General features: G+C 39.6%; 1 protein-coding gene across 2 annotated transcripts in view; it reads right to left on the bottom strand.

Annotated features, from left to right (window-relative positions):
• The window catches only part of SORT1 (sortilin 1), a 55,677-nt gene extending 35,491 nt beyond the window's left edge, over positions 1–20,186 (bottom strand). For both annotated transcript variants that reach the window (XM_060773231.2, XM_060773232.2), the window contains exon 1: positions 19,912–20,186. In XM_060773231.2, coding sequence (XP_060629214.2) covers positions 19,912–20,115 — 204 coding nt within the window. In that variant the 5' untranslated portion in view covers positions 20,116–20,186. The remainder of the gene's footprint in view (positions 1–19,911) is intronic.
• Between the last annotated feature and the right edge of the window lie 341 nt (positions 20,187–20,527).

The following is a 20,527-nucleotide window of genomic DNA, read 5'->3' as shown; positions in this document are numbered from 1 at the left end:
ACTTCCTTTTTTAAAATGTGAGCCATTCAGTCAGTTGAAGACGTAGCGGAGCGCTAGTGGTCTCGAGGCAGGAGTATAACGTTTTGTCCTGACACAGTTCAGTCGCCATCATGCATTGGAACAGTGAGGAGTGTCCTTTTGCCGTTGTTGCCTACTTTTCGAGTGAATTTGGAGTGGCCGGCCTGCTCTCCAGATTTGGCCCCTTGTGATTTTTTTCTATGGGGTTTTTTGAAATCCTGTGTTTATGTGAACCGTCCAAGGACCCTACAAGATTTGAAGACAAACATCCAGGAAGAAATTGCCAACATAATGCTTGCTATGCTGGTAAGAGTCATGACAAACGCCAGAAATCGATTTACTCAGTGTATAGAGAATGGGGGACGTCACCTACCTAATTTGATCTTCAAAACTAGGTAAAACAAAACTATAGGTATGCGCCTACATTATAGATAAAAAAATTCTGATTCATACAATGGGTTTTATTAAGTTTTGAAAAAAAAGGAAGTTATGCTGCCTCACCCTGTATTATCTCATTTTTCATGTAAGTTACCAGATGACAGTGGCGATACGTACAATTCTAACAGTGAAAGATTATCCAATCAACTTTGAGTAGCAATCAAAAGCTCCTGAGAAAGCTTCTTGCCTTCGTGTGGCAGGCAAACATTGGCTGATTGATAGTAAAAATATGTGATGTTTTTAAAATTATTTTTCACATTTCTGACAGTTCCACCATTGTCTACATAAAAGATGTGGCAGAAGAGATGCACTGTGGCACAAATGTTGTTCAAAAGAATTTGCAAGCTAATATTTCCAAAATCAGACACTTAAATGATCTAGGACTTGGTCATAAGAACGTCTTTCTCTGTGACCACAATGGCTCATGAAGTGAAGGTCCCAAAACCAAAAGCACAGGTGGGAAAGGATGTTCCGTAGATAACATGAAACTCCTAAACTTCCTTTTTTGTGACATCTGGTGCCTCCAAGCCCCCATATCACTTCAGAACATTTTTGGAACCCAAAAACCACACAAAAGAACACAAAACCACTGCTTACATTTTCATCCCTGCCCTCTTTCCAATGGCTGAGAAATGCCAGAAAATAAAACATCTATTATGTGTTACAGGTTGAGCTTGCCAAAATTCAAATTATTGACATTTAATGTGTTGCAGTGTCTGAACTGTGACACAGAAAGTCTACCTATAGCTGCCAGTTAAAATAAACAGTGAATTATCACAAGGATATCTGTTAGTATCAACACTTCATCCCTATAAATGGCTGTTTATATCATCATTCTGGGATCACATCACTCTGTCATTTCTTTTTCTGGTATAGCCTCGCAAGATTATTTCACAGTAAATTACTCTTCTGCAACAGCCATCTCTTCAGGATCTTTTTGCCAAAACAAGGCTGCAGAATATTGGGATTTACACTGATAAATCTAATCAGAGGTTCTTGGCTTTTTTCTGAGGTGAGAAAGCCACATTTTCAGTGGTCTTCTGAATGAAGATATGCTTTCAAGAATCTTGTCAGTAATAAGAATGAATCAGAAGAAATACAGTCAAAGAAACATGACATTTGAATGTCATGAATCAAGTTCAGATAATTCTTCACTCTAAAACAATCTGCCACTCCCAATGAACATCTACCAAAACAATAATGTATCAATGTATATTCAATTTAGCCTTACCCAACAATGGAACATTACACTAATTGCAGAGAAGCAAGGCAGCTTCAACAATTTCATTCACCATGCTAATTATGGCAAGCGTGATGTCACCTATGATGATTGGTCAGCCTTCCTCCCAACTTTGAAGTAGCAGAGGTAGGTGGAGCTCATCTTCTCATAATGATCCCTGTCACCTTCCCAGCTTTAATTTTGGGAGGAGAGCTGCAATCAGAATTGCCTTGGTCATATAGGACTATATAAATGGCAAGTAAAAGAAGCTAACTCAATTTTCCTCTGATGCAAAAGAGGTGGTGGTGAGGAAGATGGTGACAAATTGACTCTTGTTGTTGAAAAATGCCTCAAACGTTTTCTCTTAGTATCACTGAATACAGCACACTCTTCATCAGCACTTCTTTCAGTAGTGTCATACCAACTCCTCTCCCCCATCTGGGGTGAGGAAGGAATTGAAACTACAATTTTGTCATGGTCAAGATATTATTATATCTTCACCACTGAGAATCGCAGTATGCTGCCATTCATTCATTATATAAACAACTTATAATCTGTTGTAAACAATGTATGATTTGATTTGTTACATCTTGCTGGCATTGATTGTTTGCCATTTTTTCTGTTGTACACCGCCCTGAGTCCCCGCGGGGAGATAGGGCAAAATAAAAATAATGTATGGTGGTGGTGGTGGTGGTGATGATGATAGTGTTCTAAATAGTGATTCTTAGCCTGTAGCCTACAGACATGTAGGATAGACATAATTTGTATAATTTCGTTATAGTATCTCAAGTCATTTGAAAGTTATGAAAATAATTGATAGTCAAAAAGGTGCTTTTGCTACTTCTGCATGCAATAAGAAAACAAGTGAATGAAGCTAAAAGAAAGCATGTGACATTCTTGCTAATGCATGTGCAGCCAGAAGTCATTCTAATCTTGTCCATTTTGTGACACCACATTTTCAGACTAGGTGTATCCTGAATTTTCTTAAAGAAACTCATATATAAAAGAAAGACTGTGTTCGCGAGAAGAGAGAATCAGAATCAGTCAGTATGAGTAAATGTTTGGATAGACGTAGAATTATAACAGTGGATTGTTGAAATAATCATGTTTCTTCTTCAGATTCTATGAATAAAAGCATTTGGTTATGGTTGGGTAAAATGGCTTTTCAATGCTATCATGGTGAATTTCACACATTTTGGCTGAGCCTCAAGATGCATCACTGGATGCATTCGAAACATAGAAGTACTGATGATGTTGGTGAGGGTGCATCTGTGCAAAGCGACATTGAAATTTGAAACAAAACAATGAAAATGCAGTGAGGACCTCCTTTGAAGTCTCTCAATTAATAGCGAAAATCAGAAAACTGCATATCATAGCTGAAGAACTCAATTAAGAAGCAAATCAATGGTTTGTCAGTCAGTATCAAGGAACAGTTATTAAAAAGACTGTGTGTGTCCCCTTATTTTGCTTTGCAACTGGATTTTTTTTTCATGTCAGGAGTGACTTGAGAAATTGCAAGTTGCTTCTGTGTGAGAGAATTGGCCATCTGCAAGGACATTGTCCAGGGGACGCCTGGGTGTTCTGATGTTTTACCATCCTTGTGGGAGGCTTATCTCATTTCCCCACATGGAGAGCTGGAGCTGACAGAGGGAGCTCTTCCACACTCTCCCCAGATTCAAACCTGAGACCTGACGGTCTTCAGTCCTGCCAACACAAGGATTTAACCCACTACGCCACTGGGGGCTCCTTGCAACTGAATGAAAGTACAAACATAACAGACAAAGCAAGCTATGTTAGTCTGTTTTGTTTCTTTGGAAACAACAATTTCTTTCCTCTGTCTTCCCTTGCTCTATCTTTGGTAATATGAATTATTTCTACAAATATTTACAGTGTAATAATTTTGCCTTTAAGCTCTGCTTATGTAGATGAGATAATTATTCTATCTATCTATAACACCCATACCCCATTCACACAAAAGACTATTAAAAGTCTTCTGTTCACACAGAAGACTATTAAAAAGCTGTCCAAAATTCTAGTATGCCCATGTCACTCCATGTAGTTGCATATTTGCAGGATGTGTGATCAAAGATGCAAGCAGCTGTTTCAGCAACATCTTGGCAAGGCACAGTTGATTTATGGGATTCATATATTCTGAGAATTAAATTGTATTTTAATCACATCACCCATCAGGCTGCTAGCTGCAAGAACAGATAGTCTACTCAGCAGCCAAGTGATAGCAATAATCCTACCTTATTCTAAAATGACAAGAACTTCATTTCCTTGCAGTTAAGACTAATACTCCATTTCTTCACTTCTGTATAAAGACTAAGGATTAATCAAAGAATAACTCTCTAACAAGAATAATGGAACCAATATCTAATTACAACTGAAGTGCTGCAATATTAAAGAGATCAGTGCTAACTACAATGAGATACTGGCACCAAACTCTGTAATATAGATGTTGAATTACGTAAACATGGCAACCACAGTAGTTCTATTAAGAATTATCTTTGCAGAAGAAGCTTGCAAGCCTAAAAATACCAGTAATGGCATGTCAAAAGAATAGCTGGAGAGTATAGGTCTATGCTAAAGCAGACATTTAAAGACCAATGTTGTTTATTCAAAGATTCTTCTTTACATAGATTTCTGATAACCATTTAGCATTCAGTGAAAGTATGAGAAAACACAGTTTAGCACTTTATTTTGCAAGCAACCATAAAGTTTATAAAACAGAATCATTAGCAGCTTACCTTCCTAACTTATCATGGTAACTAGAGCAAACAACAAAATCAGTCTTTCCAGACCATGAGTTACCTCTGAATCATACAGAGAGCCCTGCCCATAAAAGCATTTGTCGTGTGGCTCACATTATGTTGTTGATCAGTAACTCCTAGAATTCCTTACCAAAGTGACAGTCATGGGAAAAGGCCGTCTAGGAAAGGTCTGATACCAAGGCTCATCTAAAGAAGAGATCTGCACTGTTAATTCTTCAAGACTAGAAACAATCAACTGCTAGCTGCTGAAGACATCAGTCACAACAGAGGCAGCACAGAAATCTTGCAAAGTTGCATAAACAGTGGAGCTCTGGTTATGCGAACCGAAGTGCCTGTCGCAGGAGAGCTAGCTTTCACAGCACAACCCTAAAGTGTCAAATGTCAAGCCATTTCCTTCCAAGTAGAGTGGATAGTATAACCAAATGTCCTTCTTCAAAGCCAGGATAGCAGCTATCATGGCCAATGGACACAAATCACTGTCACAAATAGACCACATGTAAGTACTAGGTCATGTGACCAGTCAATATGATGTAAACACCAGCATTATAAAGAGTTACCAAAAAAAAAAGTCAAAGTAGACTATGGTAAATAAAAATGCTGGGGTAACAGAAAAACTTGAAGAGAATGAAAGTCTAGCTTTTTCTTCCGCTGAAAAAAAAGTCACAAAGGAAAAAAGCAAATGCTATACCTCCTTAAATCCACAAGAAACCCAGGAGTGCACACACCCTTGAATATGAACCCAGAGGCTGAGCCTCAGACCAAACATCCTTAATGTCTTCCTCTATAATGTTCTGTTCTTGGCTGTGTGCTAGCAAACAACACAAATGTAACTGCAGAGACCTTTAGAGAAAAACCTTTTCCTCTCCAGCTGCATAGTTGGTACTCTGAATGCCACTGCACTGAAAAAAATGATGTAGCGATACTAATTAATAAATAACTGCAGGATTGCAAGAAAGACTTGCCAAGAAAATTACATACTGGCTACACATATATAAAGAGCCCTAAACAATCCTCCGGTGGTAGGGCTAACAGATGTATCCAAGATCATTATTCTTTCATTTTGCAAGAAAAAAATGGGATGATAGCAAGAGTAAGGGGGGAAAAACATAGCAATTCCCTGCCTTTCAAGAATAATAATAATAAATAAATAAAAATAATAAAAATAATAAAAAATGCATTTTATATTATATTACAAAACAAACTCTCCAACCTTTTTGAAATTTATGTAATGCTTCTATATTTTATATACAAAAAATCCAAATTTAATGTGAGTATGGCCAATAAACATCTCATCAGCAGAACAAAACTGAATTTCTATAAGCAAAACAGGTGAATCTTTTGATTAATTCAGCTATACGCATAACCACACAATCAGAGGCAATCATGGAACTCCCAATCTTGAATCTGACTTCCAAGGGTCAGAAAGAGGTGCTTAATCTCTATCTTCCTCCCCACCCCATCCCCAAGTTCCTCTTTACTTTTGACCTGTAAGTCAGCAGAAATTAAACTTGGCTTTGGATGCAGGGTCACAGAAGTATAAAAGGATGAACCTTTCTTTTACCACCATAAGCCCCTCCAAATTAAACTTGGCTTTGGATGCAGGGTCACAGAAGTATAAAAGGATGAACCTTTCTTTTACCACCATAAGCCCCTCCTATTAGTACTAACCAGAAAACGGTTGTTGGAGAAAGATATATTTGCTGAAGTAAAAAATAATAATTCTGCCACAGCAAAGTAGGTAAATGGGTGTCCACTCATTCAAATGCTTATTAAGTGACAAGGAAGTTTTAGTGTTCCAGGAAGCCTGCTTAGATTCAGAAAAACCTGCCTGACAAGTTTATTGAGCCAGGTTTTGTGGGCACTGACCACCTCATGAAAAGTCAAGCCATCAAACTGGGGACTATTTAACTAATTAAGTAATTAACAATTAACACATTAGCACCCCTTCTCCAAGAAGCTCGGGGTAGAATAGATGGAGTTTAAGTTATCTTAAAAGACACCACTGTGCCAACATGTAACTCCCTAATCAACTTAACACCTGTGTATGCTGTTAAATGATGATGTATGTATGATATTTAAAAACAGGAGGGATGTGGTAATGCAGTGCTGCTCAAAGTAGCGGTCTCTGGTTTGATTTTCAAGCCACTGCATGCCAGGCCCTGCCAAGTTTTCAAGAAAGAAAGAAACAATTCTACAGGTGGGAAACAATATAATACTGATCCCTGGCATATTTGGAAAAAAAATAGTTTGTGGTATATTGCTGTAATACATGCACATACTACAGATTTTCAGCACTCCACAATGTGCATGGCTATGTTCAAAGCAGGAAGAAAGAATGGAAAGTTCCTTTTCCTTGGGTGGAAAATCATTCATTTTTCCTAATTTACAGACAGTGTTGTACTTATACATTAGAATTCCTTTTCCATGAGTATTAACAAAAATGATAAATCACTTGATAGTAAAGATGTTGCATTAGCTTATGGGATCACCATGATGAATCTTAACCCAGCTTAAATTTGGAGTAGAACCAATGTTAAAATTGCCTAGGGAAACTCACAGAAGGTTTTTTGGGAGCAATATATTGTGTGGATGTGATGCAATGCATCTATCTTCGAATGGGTAAAATAATTTTTATCAGTTTCAGTTACTGTTTCATATCTTGGACAAGCTGCCTTGGAATACTTGCCAAATCTGAAAAATTGCCTTGAAATAAATAAATACACACACACACACACACACACACATGTATATACGTGCATCTGACAAGTCTAATCTAGTCAACATTTCAAGGCAAGTATCAGAAATATTCATGTTCATGTACACACCAAAATAAGTATTATGAATCCTTCCACAACTAGATGTATTTGCTGCAAAAAAAAAAAATACCAGTGTAACACTGATATTCTTTGAAATAACCATAACATGTTCCTGAACAGTTTTCATACCACTGTGAGTAAACAAGGCAATTATTTAAAAGTTAGGCATCTTTAGCATTGGAAGGCATTTCTAATATATAACCATGGCCAAGTGTGGATTCTAACCATGGTCTTCAGACTCATAGTCCAACACTCAAAACGACTATGCCACACTGGTTCTCACTGGCATGCCTTCCCAAAAATGAAAGATTGAATGCTAGGTACTTATTTTAACTCCCTAATCAACTTATCTATGGCACCCTATAGAACCATTCACCTCTTTTTGACTGTCCCATGTTTCACTTTTTTACAACTTGGAATTGAAATGACTTTAATTGGCATTATTACCTATTTACGTACATAGCACAATACGATAAAGTGCTAAATATCTGCATTGTGGCGCAAGCATAGACAACTTATTTAATCCCTAAATTGCATCCTGAGCCAGATACATGGTTGTGCTGCTGCCAGGCTCAAAGTGCTTGACTTTAATTATATAGCAAGTATTGCCAACTGTGTCTGTGAAAAGCCATCTGCCACTGGTGAGTCAAAAGGACACCAGTACAGGTCTATCCAATTCCCCAAAATATTTTTTCTTTTTTGTAAGTAATATGGTATGGAGACATTATCCTGCTCCACAAAACCACAAGCATTGAAGAGCTTGGGTTTCTTCAATCATGCTAAAGAAAGAACTATTCTGCCCACGCTAACATGATCCCAATCAATAATAAAGGTGTTAGCTAGGGTGCCATACTCCAAACAAGACAACCAAAACTGTTATCTGAACATTGATAGAGCTATGAGGACCTTCGTCACAGTTCAAATGGTATTTTAAAGAGATTGCCTTCCCTTTATAAGTCAACTACATTGTTGGTCTCTTCTTTAGAAGTATACTTCTTATCTATACAATTATGGACTCTCAATGGTCAAAATGATGCTCTACCCTTCTTGCACAGACTACATATGCCTTTTTTCTGTTCCACACCACTGTCACAGATATTCATCCGACATTATCATCCCACCTCTGTGTTTTTCCTCTTCTCCACTTAAGAACAGTTGCACAACACTCACCATAAAAGATCCATTCAGTAAGACCCAATTGCCAAACAAAATGTTACACTGAAGCATGTAGAAAACAAGCTGACTACTTATGCCCATCACCTTCTTTCCAAAACACATTTTACAGCATAATGAAAGAGAAGAGAGGGGGGAACTGATTGATCAATTGGCTAAAAAGTAGCGAATACGGATTCGTTCCGACCATCCTACATATTTATTTTACTACAATATGTGCTTGCAACACTGCAACTAAAGCTATACATACATATATTTTGGTAGAATCTATATTCTAGGATATTCCAATGTCTGCTGTGAAATAGCCTTCCTACATTATAGAATTCTATTTTCCATGACCTAAGAAAATACTGAGAATTAGCTCAATGAGATTTTAAGTTCACTCCAACATCAATATATAAAAAATGCTCTGTGCATAATGAGTACCTTAAAAACAAAAGAACCAATGAACGAAATCACACCAAATTTGGCAACAAAACGTCTCACAACACAAGGAGTGACCATCACTCAAAACATTATGATTTTGTCATTTGGGAGTTGTAATTGCTGGGATTTATAGTTCACCTACAATCAAAGAGCATTCTGAACTCCACCGATGATGGAATTGAACCAAACTTGCCACACGGGATTCCCACGACCAACAGAAAACATTAGAAGGGTTTGGTGGGTATTGACCTTGAGTTTGGGAGTTGTAGTTCACCTACATCCAGAGAGCACTGTGGGCTCAAACAATGATGGATTTGAACCAAACTTGGCACAAGCACTCAATACGCCCAAGTATGAACACAGATGGAGTTTGGGGGAAGTAGACCTTGACATTTGGGAGTTGTAGTCACTGGGATTCACAGTTCACCTACAATTAAAGAGCATTCTGAACCCCATGAACGACAGAATCAGGGCAAACTTCTCATACAGAACCCCCTTGAGAAAATACTTAAGGCCATCCAATCCAACTCCCTTCATCAGGGAAAGAACACATAATCAAAGCCCTCCTGACAAAGAGCCATCCAGCCATAGATGATAGATAGATAGATAGATAGATAGATAGATAGAGATGATTCACACACAGAGAGATATAGTATCATAGATTTGAAAGGGACCCTTAAAGAAGGACAATGATATGTTGCATGTTCCAGGGCGGGCAAACCAGACACTCTCCACATCAACACTGATAAAGAAACAGCAATAAATACTGTTTACCCACAAGCATCAAGACATTACATATGTCAACACTTTCTCGTTACTTTATTTTCCAGATCAACAGACTTGGCCACAGCAATGCGTGGCAGGGGACAGCTAGTTTAGTATAATTAGCAAAAGGTAAAACAATATTATGGCACTGGGATGAACAATTTTATTATGGCATACGCTTTTGTGGAACAGTTGTATCTGATTAATTGGGCTTAGCTCAAAATAACTTTGTTAGTGTTTCAAGTACTCTAGGACTAATGTTTTGGAGACACGTTAATCTCTCAGAAAATGCAATGGTCGGATATTCCCTAGAAGATCTTTTTCTACCTCACCTTTTAACAAAGACAGAAAATACTAAACGGATTCATTTCAATTTTGTCAAACCGGCATGAAGACTAAGGCTACTTTAGCATGTTTTTTCAGGATATGCCACCCAGTTCCAGTACAGATCTCTACCATTTCACAGAAGAAAAACGAAGCCTGTTTTTTTTTTCTCCGACACCGTTGAAATAAAGCAAGTGATCTGCTGATAAAGGAACTAAATTCCCACTGCAGACCTTTGTCAAGTTTTCAGTCTGCTTTTGTATGTTCCCGCACAGCACTCACATAATGCCAGCAGAATTTTGGCACATAAGCAAGCTTCAAATACAGAACCCACAACCAAGAAATACTATTTGGAATAAGAACTTGTGGCAAGATTTCAACAAGCATGGCATACTGAAAAATAAAATAAGTTCTTTTGAAGTGAGGAGTGGACAAATGACAAATATGGCAAAATCTCTCTGTTGAGAATCAGATTATACCACTGAAAGCTCTGTTAAAGCTACTGTGGTAAACATGTGTCATTATCATATGGCATTCTACAAATGTGATAAACAGTTTTTCTGATATTCTCTTCAAGAAAGCATGTACAGAATACCAAAGAACAAAACAAGGCCTGGTTTTAAAGACTAGCAATTCTCTTCAGTAAATATTCTCCCAATCATATGCATCAGTTTAAGTCCTTTTGGTGAGAATCTCCCTTAAGATATGTATAGGCCGTGTAACATTGTTTTTGTCTATTTGTTTTGGTTATGTGGCATTAAACATTAAAACTAGATCCTGATTGTTTTATGAACTCAGCAAAAAAATCATTATTCCGTATCCATTACAAGAACATACTGACATCTCTCCCTCACTCAGATATACCTAGATGTTGTTCAGCCGGGAAAAACCAGCCTCGTACATCTGCAGGAGGGAATGTTCTCTGAGACAAGAAGACAACATTACTTGATTAACTGAATATGCAGTCAAAGGGCTGCCCAAACTGCAGTAATTTTGAATTTTATTCCATGTTAAACGTGCAAAAGCCCAGTCACAGCTAATGCTGGCTTTCTGATCTCCAACAGACACCATCTATTCTTTCACAGACAGACATCACAGCAAAACAATTGCACACTCTTCTTGCTGAGATGCCAAGCTCTTATGAAATGTGTTTATTTTAAAACTGCACTAAAAAAATGGGGAATGCCTTGTGAGCTGGGCGCAAGAGACTGTTAAACAAGGCATTCTGGCATTTTCTATGACTGATGGATTTCATCAATCAGCAAAGCCTTAGTAAAGATTCTTTTAAAATATGGTATTTAATTAGAAATGTGTAGCAATTTAAGTTTGGTCATTTTTGGCATATTAGCTAACAAAGCAACAACACTGAGTTAGTATGGCATAAGTAAGTTGACTCTAGACTTCTTGAGTAAAAGGACTCCTTGAAAGTTACAATTTTACTCAAAAATGAGTGCGCTTAAGGCCAGGAAGCTTTGAGGTTTACTCCAAATTCCTGCACCTGGAATGCACCAGTGGAGGTCCATGATATACACACTTGCATTTCTGGTCTTTCCAGTGTTGCACTATTAAGGCCCTCATGCAGAGGGGCTCTTGCTATCTGCTAGGATTTGGAATTAACCACCAGCTTGAAAATATGCCTTTCAAAAAAGATAATCCAAAAACAAATCTTAATTTTATCATTTTATGTAAGGAACACTCCTTTTTATTATACCACTGCGTATAATAGGACTTGAGTGCCCATGGATTTTACTATTTGGGGGGGGGGGGGTTGCCCCTTATATAAAATGGCAAGCTCAAGTTTGTTTTTTCAAGCTGTGGATGATGAGATAGAAAATCGATATTTACAGGCACAACTATATTTTGGTTTCGAGATGCCATTCAAATCTTGGAGTCTGTTTGTTTCAAAGAACATATTCTGAACATGTTCCTGGAATACTCCACACTATTCCAACTAAACTAAATAGCAGAGACCAATTAGTGTTGAGCACTTACAAAGGATCACAACTTCCCCATGCACAAAATGATGAAATATTCCTAGTTGCATAAGGAGCAAGCCATTAAGCTCTGGAGGTTTAAGCATTTCATATAGGAAATCATCATAACAGATTTCATGTTTAAGTTTAGCTAAATCCAGCAGCATCTTCTTAATCTTTCGTTTCATTATAGCAATACAATAAACATTTTCTCTCTGATGTACCAGTAGCTATTGCTATCACAGCTTCTTTTCATTACTGTAATATTATATAGAACTGTTTAAACCAATACACAGCAGCTACTATCTACAAAAAAAAGATTTCTGTCCCAAGTAAAAGAAATGTGGCCTTTATAATCTTTCTTACAGAAGATTACAACAACATAAAATCATCTTGCTGATGTGATTATCAAACTCTCCCTATTTTCAGTTACTGCTATATAGAAATGTAATATTGATGGAATTATGGTTTAACACAAACATTTCAGAGCAGAATACGTTTAAAGGATAAGGGGGAAAAAGATGAACAGTTGAGTATATAAAAATATTAAACCTCATGTAAAAATGCTGAATCTTGAGCTATGGAAAGAGGGAGAAACTTAAGCACCTTGCATCCAAGGCCAACTGATATATAAATAATAATTCTACTTTGTTTTGTACTAATCAGTCCACACCTGGAATACTGTGTCTTGCTCCAGGCAATGTACATTAAGAAGACTAAAGACAAACTGCAATAATTTTAGAAAACAGCAATGAAGATTGTCAGCAATATAAAAACAATACAAGGAAGGGTTGAAGGAACTAGGTATGTTTACCTTGGGGAAGAGAAGACAAGAGGAAACTGGCTGTTGCATGGAAAAGGATAGTAACTTATTCTCTGCTGACCTAAAGGATAGCACTATGGATTTTATGTTATAGGAATGCAGATTAAATTAAACATTATAAAAGACTTCTTAATCGCAACAGCAGCTCTATAATGGGACCAATGAAGGAAAGGAGGTTTCCTTCATGGTGGCAGAGACTGAATTGCCATTTGCTGGAAATGCTCTAGGCTCTTTGCATCATGAAAGGAATAATATTAATAACAACATAATGCAGCTAAAATGACCTGTAAATCTCCCTTTGTGTCTCTTGATAACACTGAAAGACTACAAGATTACACCAATAATAATCTGGTCCTTCCTGAAAATATGGTTAAAGGACATTTAAAAGCCTTTGACTCAGTCAAGACAGTCTATTTATTAGTCCTAGAATACATACAAAAAGGGGAAGTTCCGGCAAGACATCCACTACCTTAGTACAAAATATAACATAAATGGGGGTAGCAATTTGTCCAAAATGTTTATGAATATGTTTACATGTGCAAAAGGAAACTAATTTTTGGAGGTAGAAAGACAACTAGCAGTGAAGTGAAGCTTTTCGAAAACAGAGTAAGCAAGTGAAGCAAAAATAAAGTAGAGTGTTTCTCTTATCCAAAAAAAACCCCACTTTTTTCTTTGGGAAAAATGTTTTAAAAACCCCATACCTGAAGGTAACATATGATAACTATTATTTCAGTTACAAAGGCATTCTGCATTTTTAAAAAAAGGCCTGAACACCCCACTTTTATCAGCTTAAGATAAAACAGACATCGAAGGAGGAAAGAGTGTAAGCTCATGTTACACAGGTTCAGAAGAAGCTAAACAGACATTAGATCGAATAGAGAAGTTCAATATTAAGGACAGCAAGGAAGAATAGGTAGAATAAGAAAACACAGCTTGTGGTTACCTATGGGTAAGAGCACTAGAAAAGTGGAGAGATTACGAGGCATCATGAAGGGGCACATCAATGCAGAAGAACAAAACAACAAAAGCATTAAAGGACGCCTATAATGAATGTGAAATTCAGTGTCAGTAAGATGGGTAATGAGATCATAATCACTGGCAGAGTGGTAAGTTTTGAAGTTATGTGGAAGGGCCTCCGGTTTAATTAATAGCCTCAGTGCTTCATTTCCATTAACATGTGTATTCACTATACCACTCAGGGCCCTTCCACATAGCCCTCTATCACAGAATATCAAGGCAGAAAATCCCACATTATCTACTTTGAACTAGGTTATCTGAGTCCACACTCAGATAATATGGGATGTTCTCCCTTGATATCCTGGGATATAGGGCTGTGAGGAAGGGCTCTGAGTCCACACTCAAATAATGTGGGATTTTCTGCCTTGATATTCTGGGATATAGAGATTTGTGGAAGGGCCCTCATTGTTAACAGTAAACAGAACAGAACATGTGAACCAGAAGAATTCAAGAGCAGGCCACCCCAAAGTATTTGGTTCTACATCTGGGAGAACTACCAACAATTTTTTTCACTGGGAGCATCTATTCATCCATTCATTACAGTAAAGACTGCACAAAAAATCAAAGCAACAGTAGTCTAAGAATTTCTGTGAATACTTTGAAGGAAATAAACAAAAAAAGTTGAAAAAGTTTGGTCTGATTTCTTTCCCCAGAAAAATGGCAGGAAGCTTTTATTTCATTGTTTTTCCCTAGCCCTTCAGTCGAGACAGACAATGGGAGGCTGTAGCAAGATAGAGGAAAGTGGTTTGAGACAAGACATAAGAAGCCAAAAGCAGAAGGATATTGAAATGGTCAAAGTAAGAGCTACTGGGAATGTGAACAAGAATGTTGATTGAATGCAAGGTGTGTGTGTGGGGGGGGGGGGGGGGGGCTATATCAGTATCAAAGATTTAATCAAAAGATAATAGACTAATCCTAACATAAGATAAATTGAAAAGTAAAAATGGGAGTCAGGTGTTCAACTTAATCCGAATTAAATTTTAAGAAAAGAGAGGTTAACAATAATTCTTCAAAAACAGGAAGCCGAGTTAATTAAGTAGCAAGATTAGATTTAAACACCTTCTATAACTAAAGGACTCAAGTTTTTCTTTCAAGATTCCAAAGATTTTCGCAGCAGGCGATGATAGCTAAGAAGAATGAGGAAATGCATTTGACTCAACAATAACTGAAGCCATCTAGCCAAGGGTTGGTTTCCACCTGACAAGGCTGGTTGGCAAGTCATAGTGTTAGTAGGGGCAATGCTCTCCACATGAAGGATTGATAGTAAAAGGGCATGTTTTACTATCAATTTCAGGCAATTTCTGACAATAGCAGTTTGATATGTAAGTAGGAGATTAACAGTCTCTGTGGTTCTGCTCCTTGTTAATTAGGAGAACAGTGAAATCTATTTATGACACCAACATTCTGCTTAGAGCAGTGGTTCACAAACTTTGGTTGTCCAGATGTTCTCGACTTCAACTCCCAGATATCCCAGTGAGCTTGGGCCAACAGTTGGGAGTTCTGGGAGATGAAGTTTGGACAGCCAAAGGGTGGGAACTATTGACTTAATCTGCCACAGCTAATTACTATTAATTGTATTAATTGAATTTATGTGTGGTGTAGTGGTTTGGCCATTGGACAGAAGATGTATCTACACTGCAGCATTGATGCAGTTTAGACATCACTTTAACTGCCAGGGCTCAATGTTATGGCATCATGGGACTTGTAGTTTTACAAGATCTTTAGCCTTCTCTCTCCTAGAACACATCAAACTCAGGGTCCTACAGCATTGAGCCATGGCAATTAAACAGTGTGTCAAACTACATTAATTCTACAGGGTAAATGCACTTTAAGACACTGGGGACCAGGGTTTCAATCCCCACTCAGCCATGGGAACCCACTGGCTGACCCTGAGCATGTCACACACTCTCAGCCTCAAGGTCGCCAAATAACCTGGAAGCACACAACAAGAACAGCAACATTCAGGAAGCAACATTATGAACACCACTTGCAATTCAAAAGTGTTTATTATGCCATCCCTAAATCAATTTTCAGCAGCTCTATAGAAATATAGCACTCTAAAATTGTAGATCACTTGCATGCTGGGTGGATTCAGGTGAACTCCCCTGCCTTGTCACTAAATGCTGACAATCAAGCGAAACTAGTCTGAAGGTATTTCCTATAGAATGGCCTTCACAATCCATGCTCACTGGACAAGACATGTTTTGCCAACATGTCCAACAAACACTGGCTGTAAAACACAATGGGAGTTGAACACTCAGAAAAGCTAGGTAACCTGAGCAACCAAAATTTAGATTTGTGCACACCTATCCTGTAGCAGCTGGCTTCCTCACTTGCCAGTCACATCCAACGAATTCCAGAGTCTCGCTACTTTAGGATAAGCCATTCACATGAAAGCCAATAGTGCCCATCGGCTTTTAACACAAAACACAGGCTAATGAAGACAGTGGTAAGCTCAAAACCAGTTCATATCCCTCTAAGTGCCAGTAATCCTCAGAATGGATAAAGAAAATCTTTTCAGGGTGAACTAGATGTCACACACTGAGATCTTTTGCATTTTTAAATGCTTCTAACCAGCTCTGAGGGTGCATATACACTGCAGAAGCAATACAATTTCACATCACTTTAACTGCCTTGGTTCAATGTTATGGAATCCTGGGAGTTGTTAGGTGAGTTTCTTTGGCAGACAAAGACGAAGACATTGTAAAACTAGAGCTCCTAGGATTCCATAATACTGAGTCATGGCAGTTAAGGTGTTTTTGTTTGTTTGTTTGTTTGTATTTTGTCGTGTCAGGAGCAAGTCGCTTCTGATGTGAGAGAATTGGCCGTCTGCAAGGACGTTGCCCAGGGGACACCTGGATGATTTGATGTCTTTATCATCCTTGTGGGAGGCTTCTCTCATGTCCCCGCATGAGGAGCTGGAGCTGATAGAGGGAGCTCATCCGCCTCTCCCCGGATTCAAACCTGCGACCTGTCGGTCTTCAGTCCTGCCGGCACAGGGGTTTAACCCACTGCGCCACCGGGGGCTCCTCAGTTAAGGTGGTGTCAATCTGCATTACTTGTACAGTGTTGGTGCACCCTATGGCTGAAAAGCTAACTAGGTTGGAGAACTCTGCCATTCCCTCAATTTAAATGCACATTCCTGTTGGCTTCCTAGGAAGAATAGCACTCAAGTGCCAAAGAGTGTCAGTCTGTCTTGACTTAGCTCCAAAGTCATTATATTCCCTGGCTCTGAAGGTGTGGCTCTTCCCCATTCTTTCCTCACAAGTACGTCAGGCTGTCCACTCAAAAGCGTACATGCTTATTTGTGTCGCATATTACCAATGTTTAATTCTTGCAGTGAGCGCCACTTGGGTTCAAACCTTATCTGAGCAATGCAAGTCACCTGGCCTAGGAAACCTGTCAGCTGATTCAAGAGGAATAGGCACTGAATATCTTCTTTTTTTGTGCCAGGAGCAACTTGAGAAACTGCAAGTTTCTTATGGCATGAGAGAATTGGCCACCTGCAAGGACATTGCCCAGGGGATGCTCGGATGTTTTACCATCCTGTGGGAGGCTTCTCTCATGTCCCCACATGAGAAGCAGGAGCTGACAGACGGTAGCTCACCCTGCTCCCCGGATTCGAACTGCAGACCTTTCGGTCAGCAGTCCTGCCGGCACAAGGGTTTAACCCATTGTGCCTGGATGTTCTACCATCCTGTGGGAGCCTTCTCTCATGTCCCCCATGAGAAGCTGGAGCTGACAAATGGGAGCTCACCTCGCTCCTTGGATTCGAACCGCAGACCTGTCAATCAGCAGTTCTGCCAGCACAAGGGTTTAACCCATTGCACCACAGGGAGCTCCTACCGAATGTCTAATGTGTATCTTTTGTTGTATTTTGTGTTCCTTAAGGAAGCTTCTGGGACTGAGAGTGGATGATTTACCCAGAATCACCCCAGAAGATTTCCATGAACAAGTGGGGATTCTAATCCAGATCTCTAGAATTGTAGGGTGTATCCACACTGTCTAATTAATGCGGTTTAACACTACTAAAAACCGATTTTAATGCCATGGCTCAATACAGCTTGAAGCCACTTAAACTGCCGTGGAATTGTGGGAGTTTGTACTTTGGTGAGACATCAACCCTCTTTGCCAGTGAAGACTCAAGCTGTCGTAAAACTACAACTCCCATCATTTGATAGCACTGAGCCATGTCAGTTGAAATGGTTTCAGATTGTATCCATTCAACACTGCAGGTGCACCCATAGACGATTGCTGAAACTCCTATGCCATACTTGAAGTGACAGAGAGATTATTAAGAGGCATTCTGCACATGCTCAGAGACAGCATCTTCCTTGTCACTCTCAAGCTGAATTGAATGTGCATCTATATCAGTTATGGGCAAACTTGGGCCTTCTGGGTGTTTTGGACTTCAACTCCCATCATTCCTAATAACCTCAGGCCTGTTCCTTTTCCCCCTCAGCCGCTTAAGGAAGGGACCTGAGGTTGTTAGGAATGATGGGAGTTGAAGTCCAAAACACCCAGAGGGCCCAAGTTTGCCTATAACTGATCTACACTGTTGAATTAATGCAGTTTGTCACCACATTGAACTGATACAACTCAATCCTAGGATGTATAGTTCATATATATTTATATACAATAATATTATAATGTAGTACAATAATATAATAATCTATATATAAAAAATGCTCTGTGCATAATGAGTTCCTTAAAAACAAAAGAACCAATGGACGAAATCACACCAAATTTGGCAACAAAACATCTCACAACACAAGAAATGGCCATCACTCAAAAAGTATGAATTTGTCATTTGGGAGTTGTAGTTGCTGGGATTTATAGTTCACCTACAATCAAAGAGCATTCTGAACTCCATCAACGAGGGAATTGAACCAAACTTGGCACCAGAACTCCCATGACCAACAGACAACACTAGAAGGGTTTGGTGGGCATTGACCTTGAGTTTGGGAGTTGTTGTTCACCTACATCCAGAGAGCACTGTGAACTCAAACAATGATCGATCTGGACCAAACTTGGCATGAGCACTCAATACGCCCAAATATGAACACAGGTGGAGTTTGGGGGAAGTAGACCTTGACATTTGGGAGTTGTAGTCACTGGGATTCACAGTTCACCTACAATCAGAGCATTCTGAACCCCACGAACGACAGAATCGGGGCAAACTTCCCACACAGAACCCCATGACCAACAGAAAATACTTAAGGCCATCCAATCCAACTCCCTTCATGAGGGCAAGAAAATATAATCAAAGTCGTCCTGACAAAGAGCCATCCAGACATAGATATAGATAGATTGATATGATTCACACACAGAGCGAGATATAGTGTTATAGATTTGAAAGGGACCCCTAAAGAAGGACAATTCTATGTCGCATGTTCCAGAGTAGGCAAACCAGACACTCTCCACATCAACACCGACATAGAAACAACAAGGAATACTGTTTACCCTCAAGCATAAAGGAATTACATATATTAGAAACCATTACTTTATTTTCCAGATCACCAGACTGGGCCACAGCAACGCGTGGCAGGGGACGGCTAGCATATTATAATATAGTTGATAATATTATAATGTAATACAATATAATACTAATAATAATACAATATAATAATTATATATTTCATATTACATGTCATATTACTAATAATATTACAGTATACTGGTATAGTACAATATGGGAATGCATGTTACTAATATGGTGCTATGTAAATAATATAATATATTGTATTTACATATAACTTGTAAGCCGCTCTGAGTCCCCTTTGGGGTGAGGTGGACGGCATATAAATGTCGTAAATAAATAAATAAATATAGAGACCGCGAAGGAAGCTCAAGACCTTGTGAAACTACAATTCCCAGGCTGCCATAACTTTGAGCCATGGCATTTAAAGCGGTATCAAAGCAAACCCTGGGATTTGTGGTTTGTGGCCTCTCTGGCAGAGAAGACCCAAGACCCTGTGAATAGTAATTCCTTAGATTTCATAGCCTTGAGGCAGGGCAGCTGCAGCGGTGTCGAACCGCGTTAATTCTTAAGTGTAGACGCCCCTTTGAAGGACACCACAGAACGGAAGGCACCGAAGTCTCATGCTCTTCAGGCCCGTCTCCCCCACCCTTGCCTCCCGCTCACCTTGTGGGTGTTGTTGCTCAGCGCCTCCAAGGAGAAGCCTCCGTCCCGCGGGCCGCATTCCGCCTCAGGCCGGCCCTCCTGGGCCCCCCGCCGGGCCCGCAGCCTCCCCTCCCCGAACCGGAGCTCCCGTCCGCCAAGCAGCGCCGGCGCCCCCGCCAAGAGCAGCAGCAAGACCCCGACCCGCGCCAAACTCGCCCGCTCCATCTCCGCCGCCGCCGCTCACAACAACAATCGCTAGGAAACTCTCTCCTCAAGCTTCAGGGGCGGGCCCGTCCCGCCCACCCGCGCCCTCATTGGCCCAAGCCGACCAGGTATGTCAACGTCACTGGCTGCCGGAAACGCCAATCTCACCCACCTTCGATCAACAACCTGCCTCTCTTGGTAGCTTCTCCCCCATTCGTCCAACGCTCCCGGCTTCTTTTTTCTCATTGGGTTAACGCCTTGTCCGTTTCCGCACTGCAGTCGTTGATTGGCTCCCCGCGGCAAGAGCCTCCCCCCGTCAGATTCTCTAGCTGGGCAGCATCACCCCACTTTGAAGAGCACCTTGCCCATTGGCTAATTGCCTACCAGCGTTGTCCCTTTGCTGATCCTCGGAGTAATCCTAAAACATCCTCGA

The sequence above is a fragment of the Anolis sagrei genome, chromosome 4 (assembly GCF_037176765.1).
Source record: "Anolis sagrei isolate rAnoSag1 chromosome 4, rAnoSag1.mat, whole genome shotgun sequence".
NCBI classification, from domain to species: Eukaryota; Metazoa; Chordata; class Lepidosauria; order Squamata; family Dactyloidae; genus Anolis; species Anolis sagrei.
The sequence above is the reverse complement of the archived record's forward strand: the minus strand, read 5'-3'. Positions and strand labels throughout refer to the sequence as shown.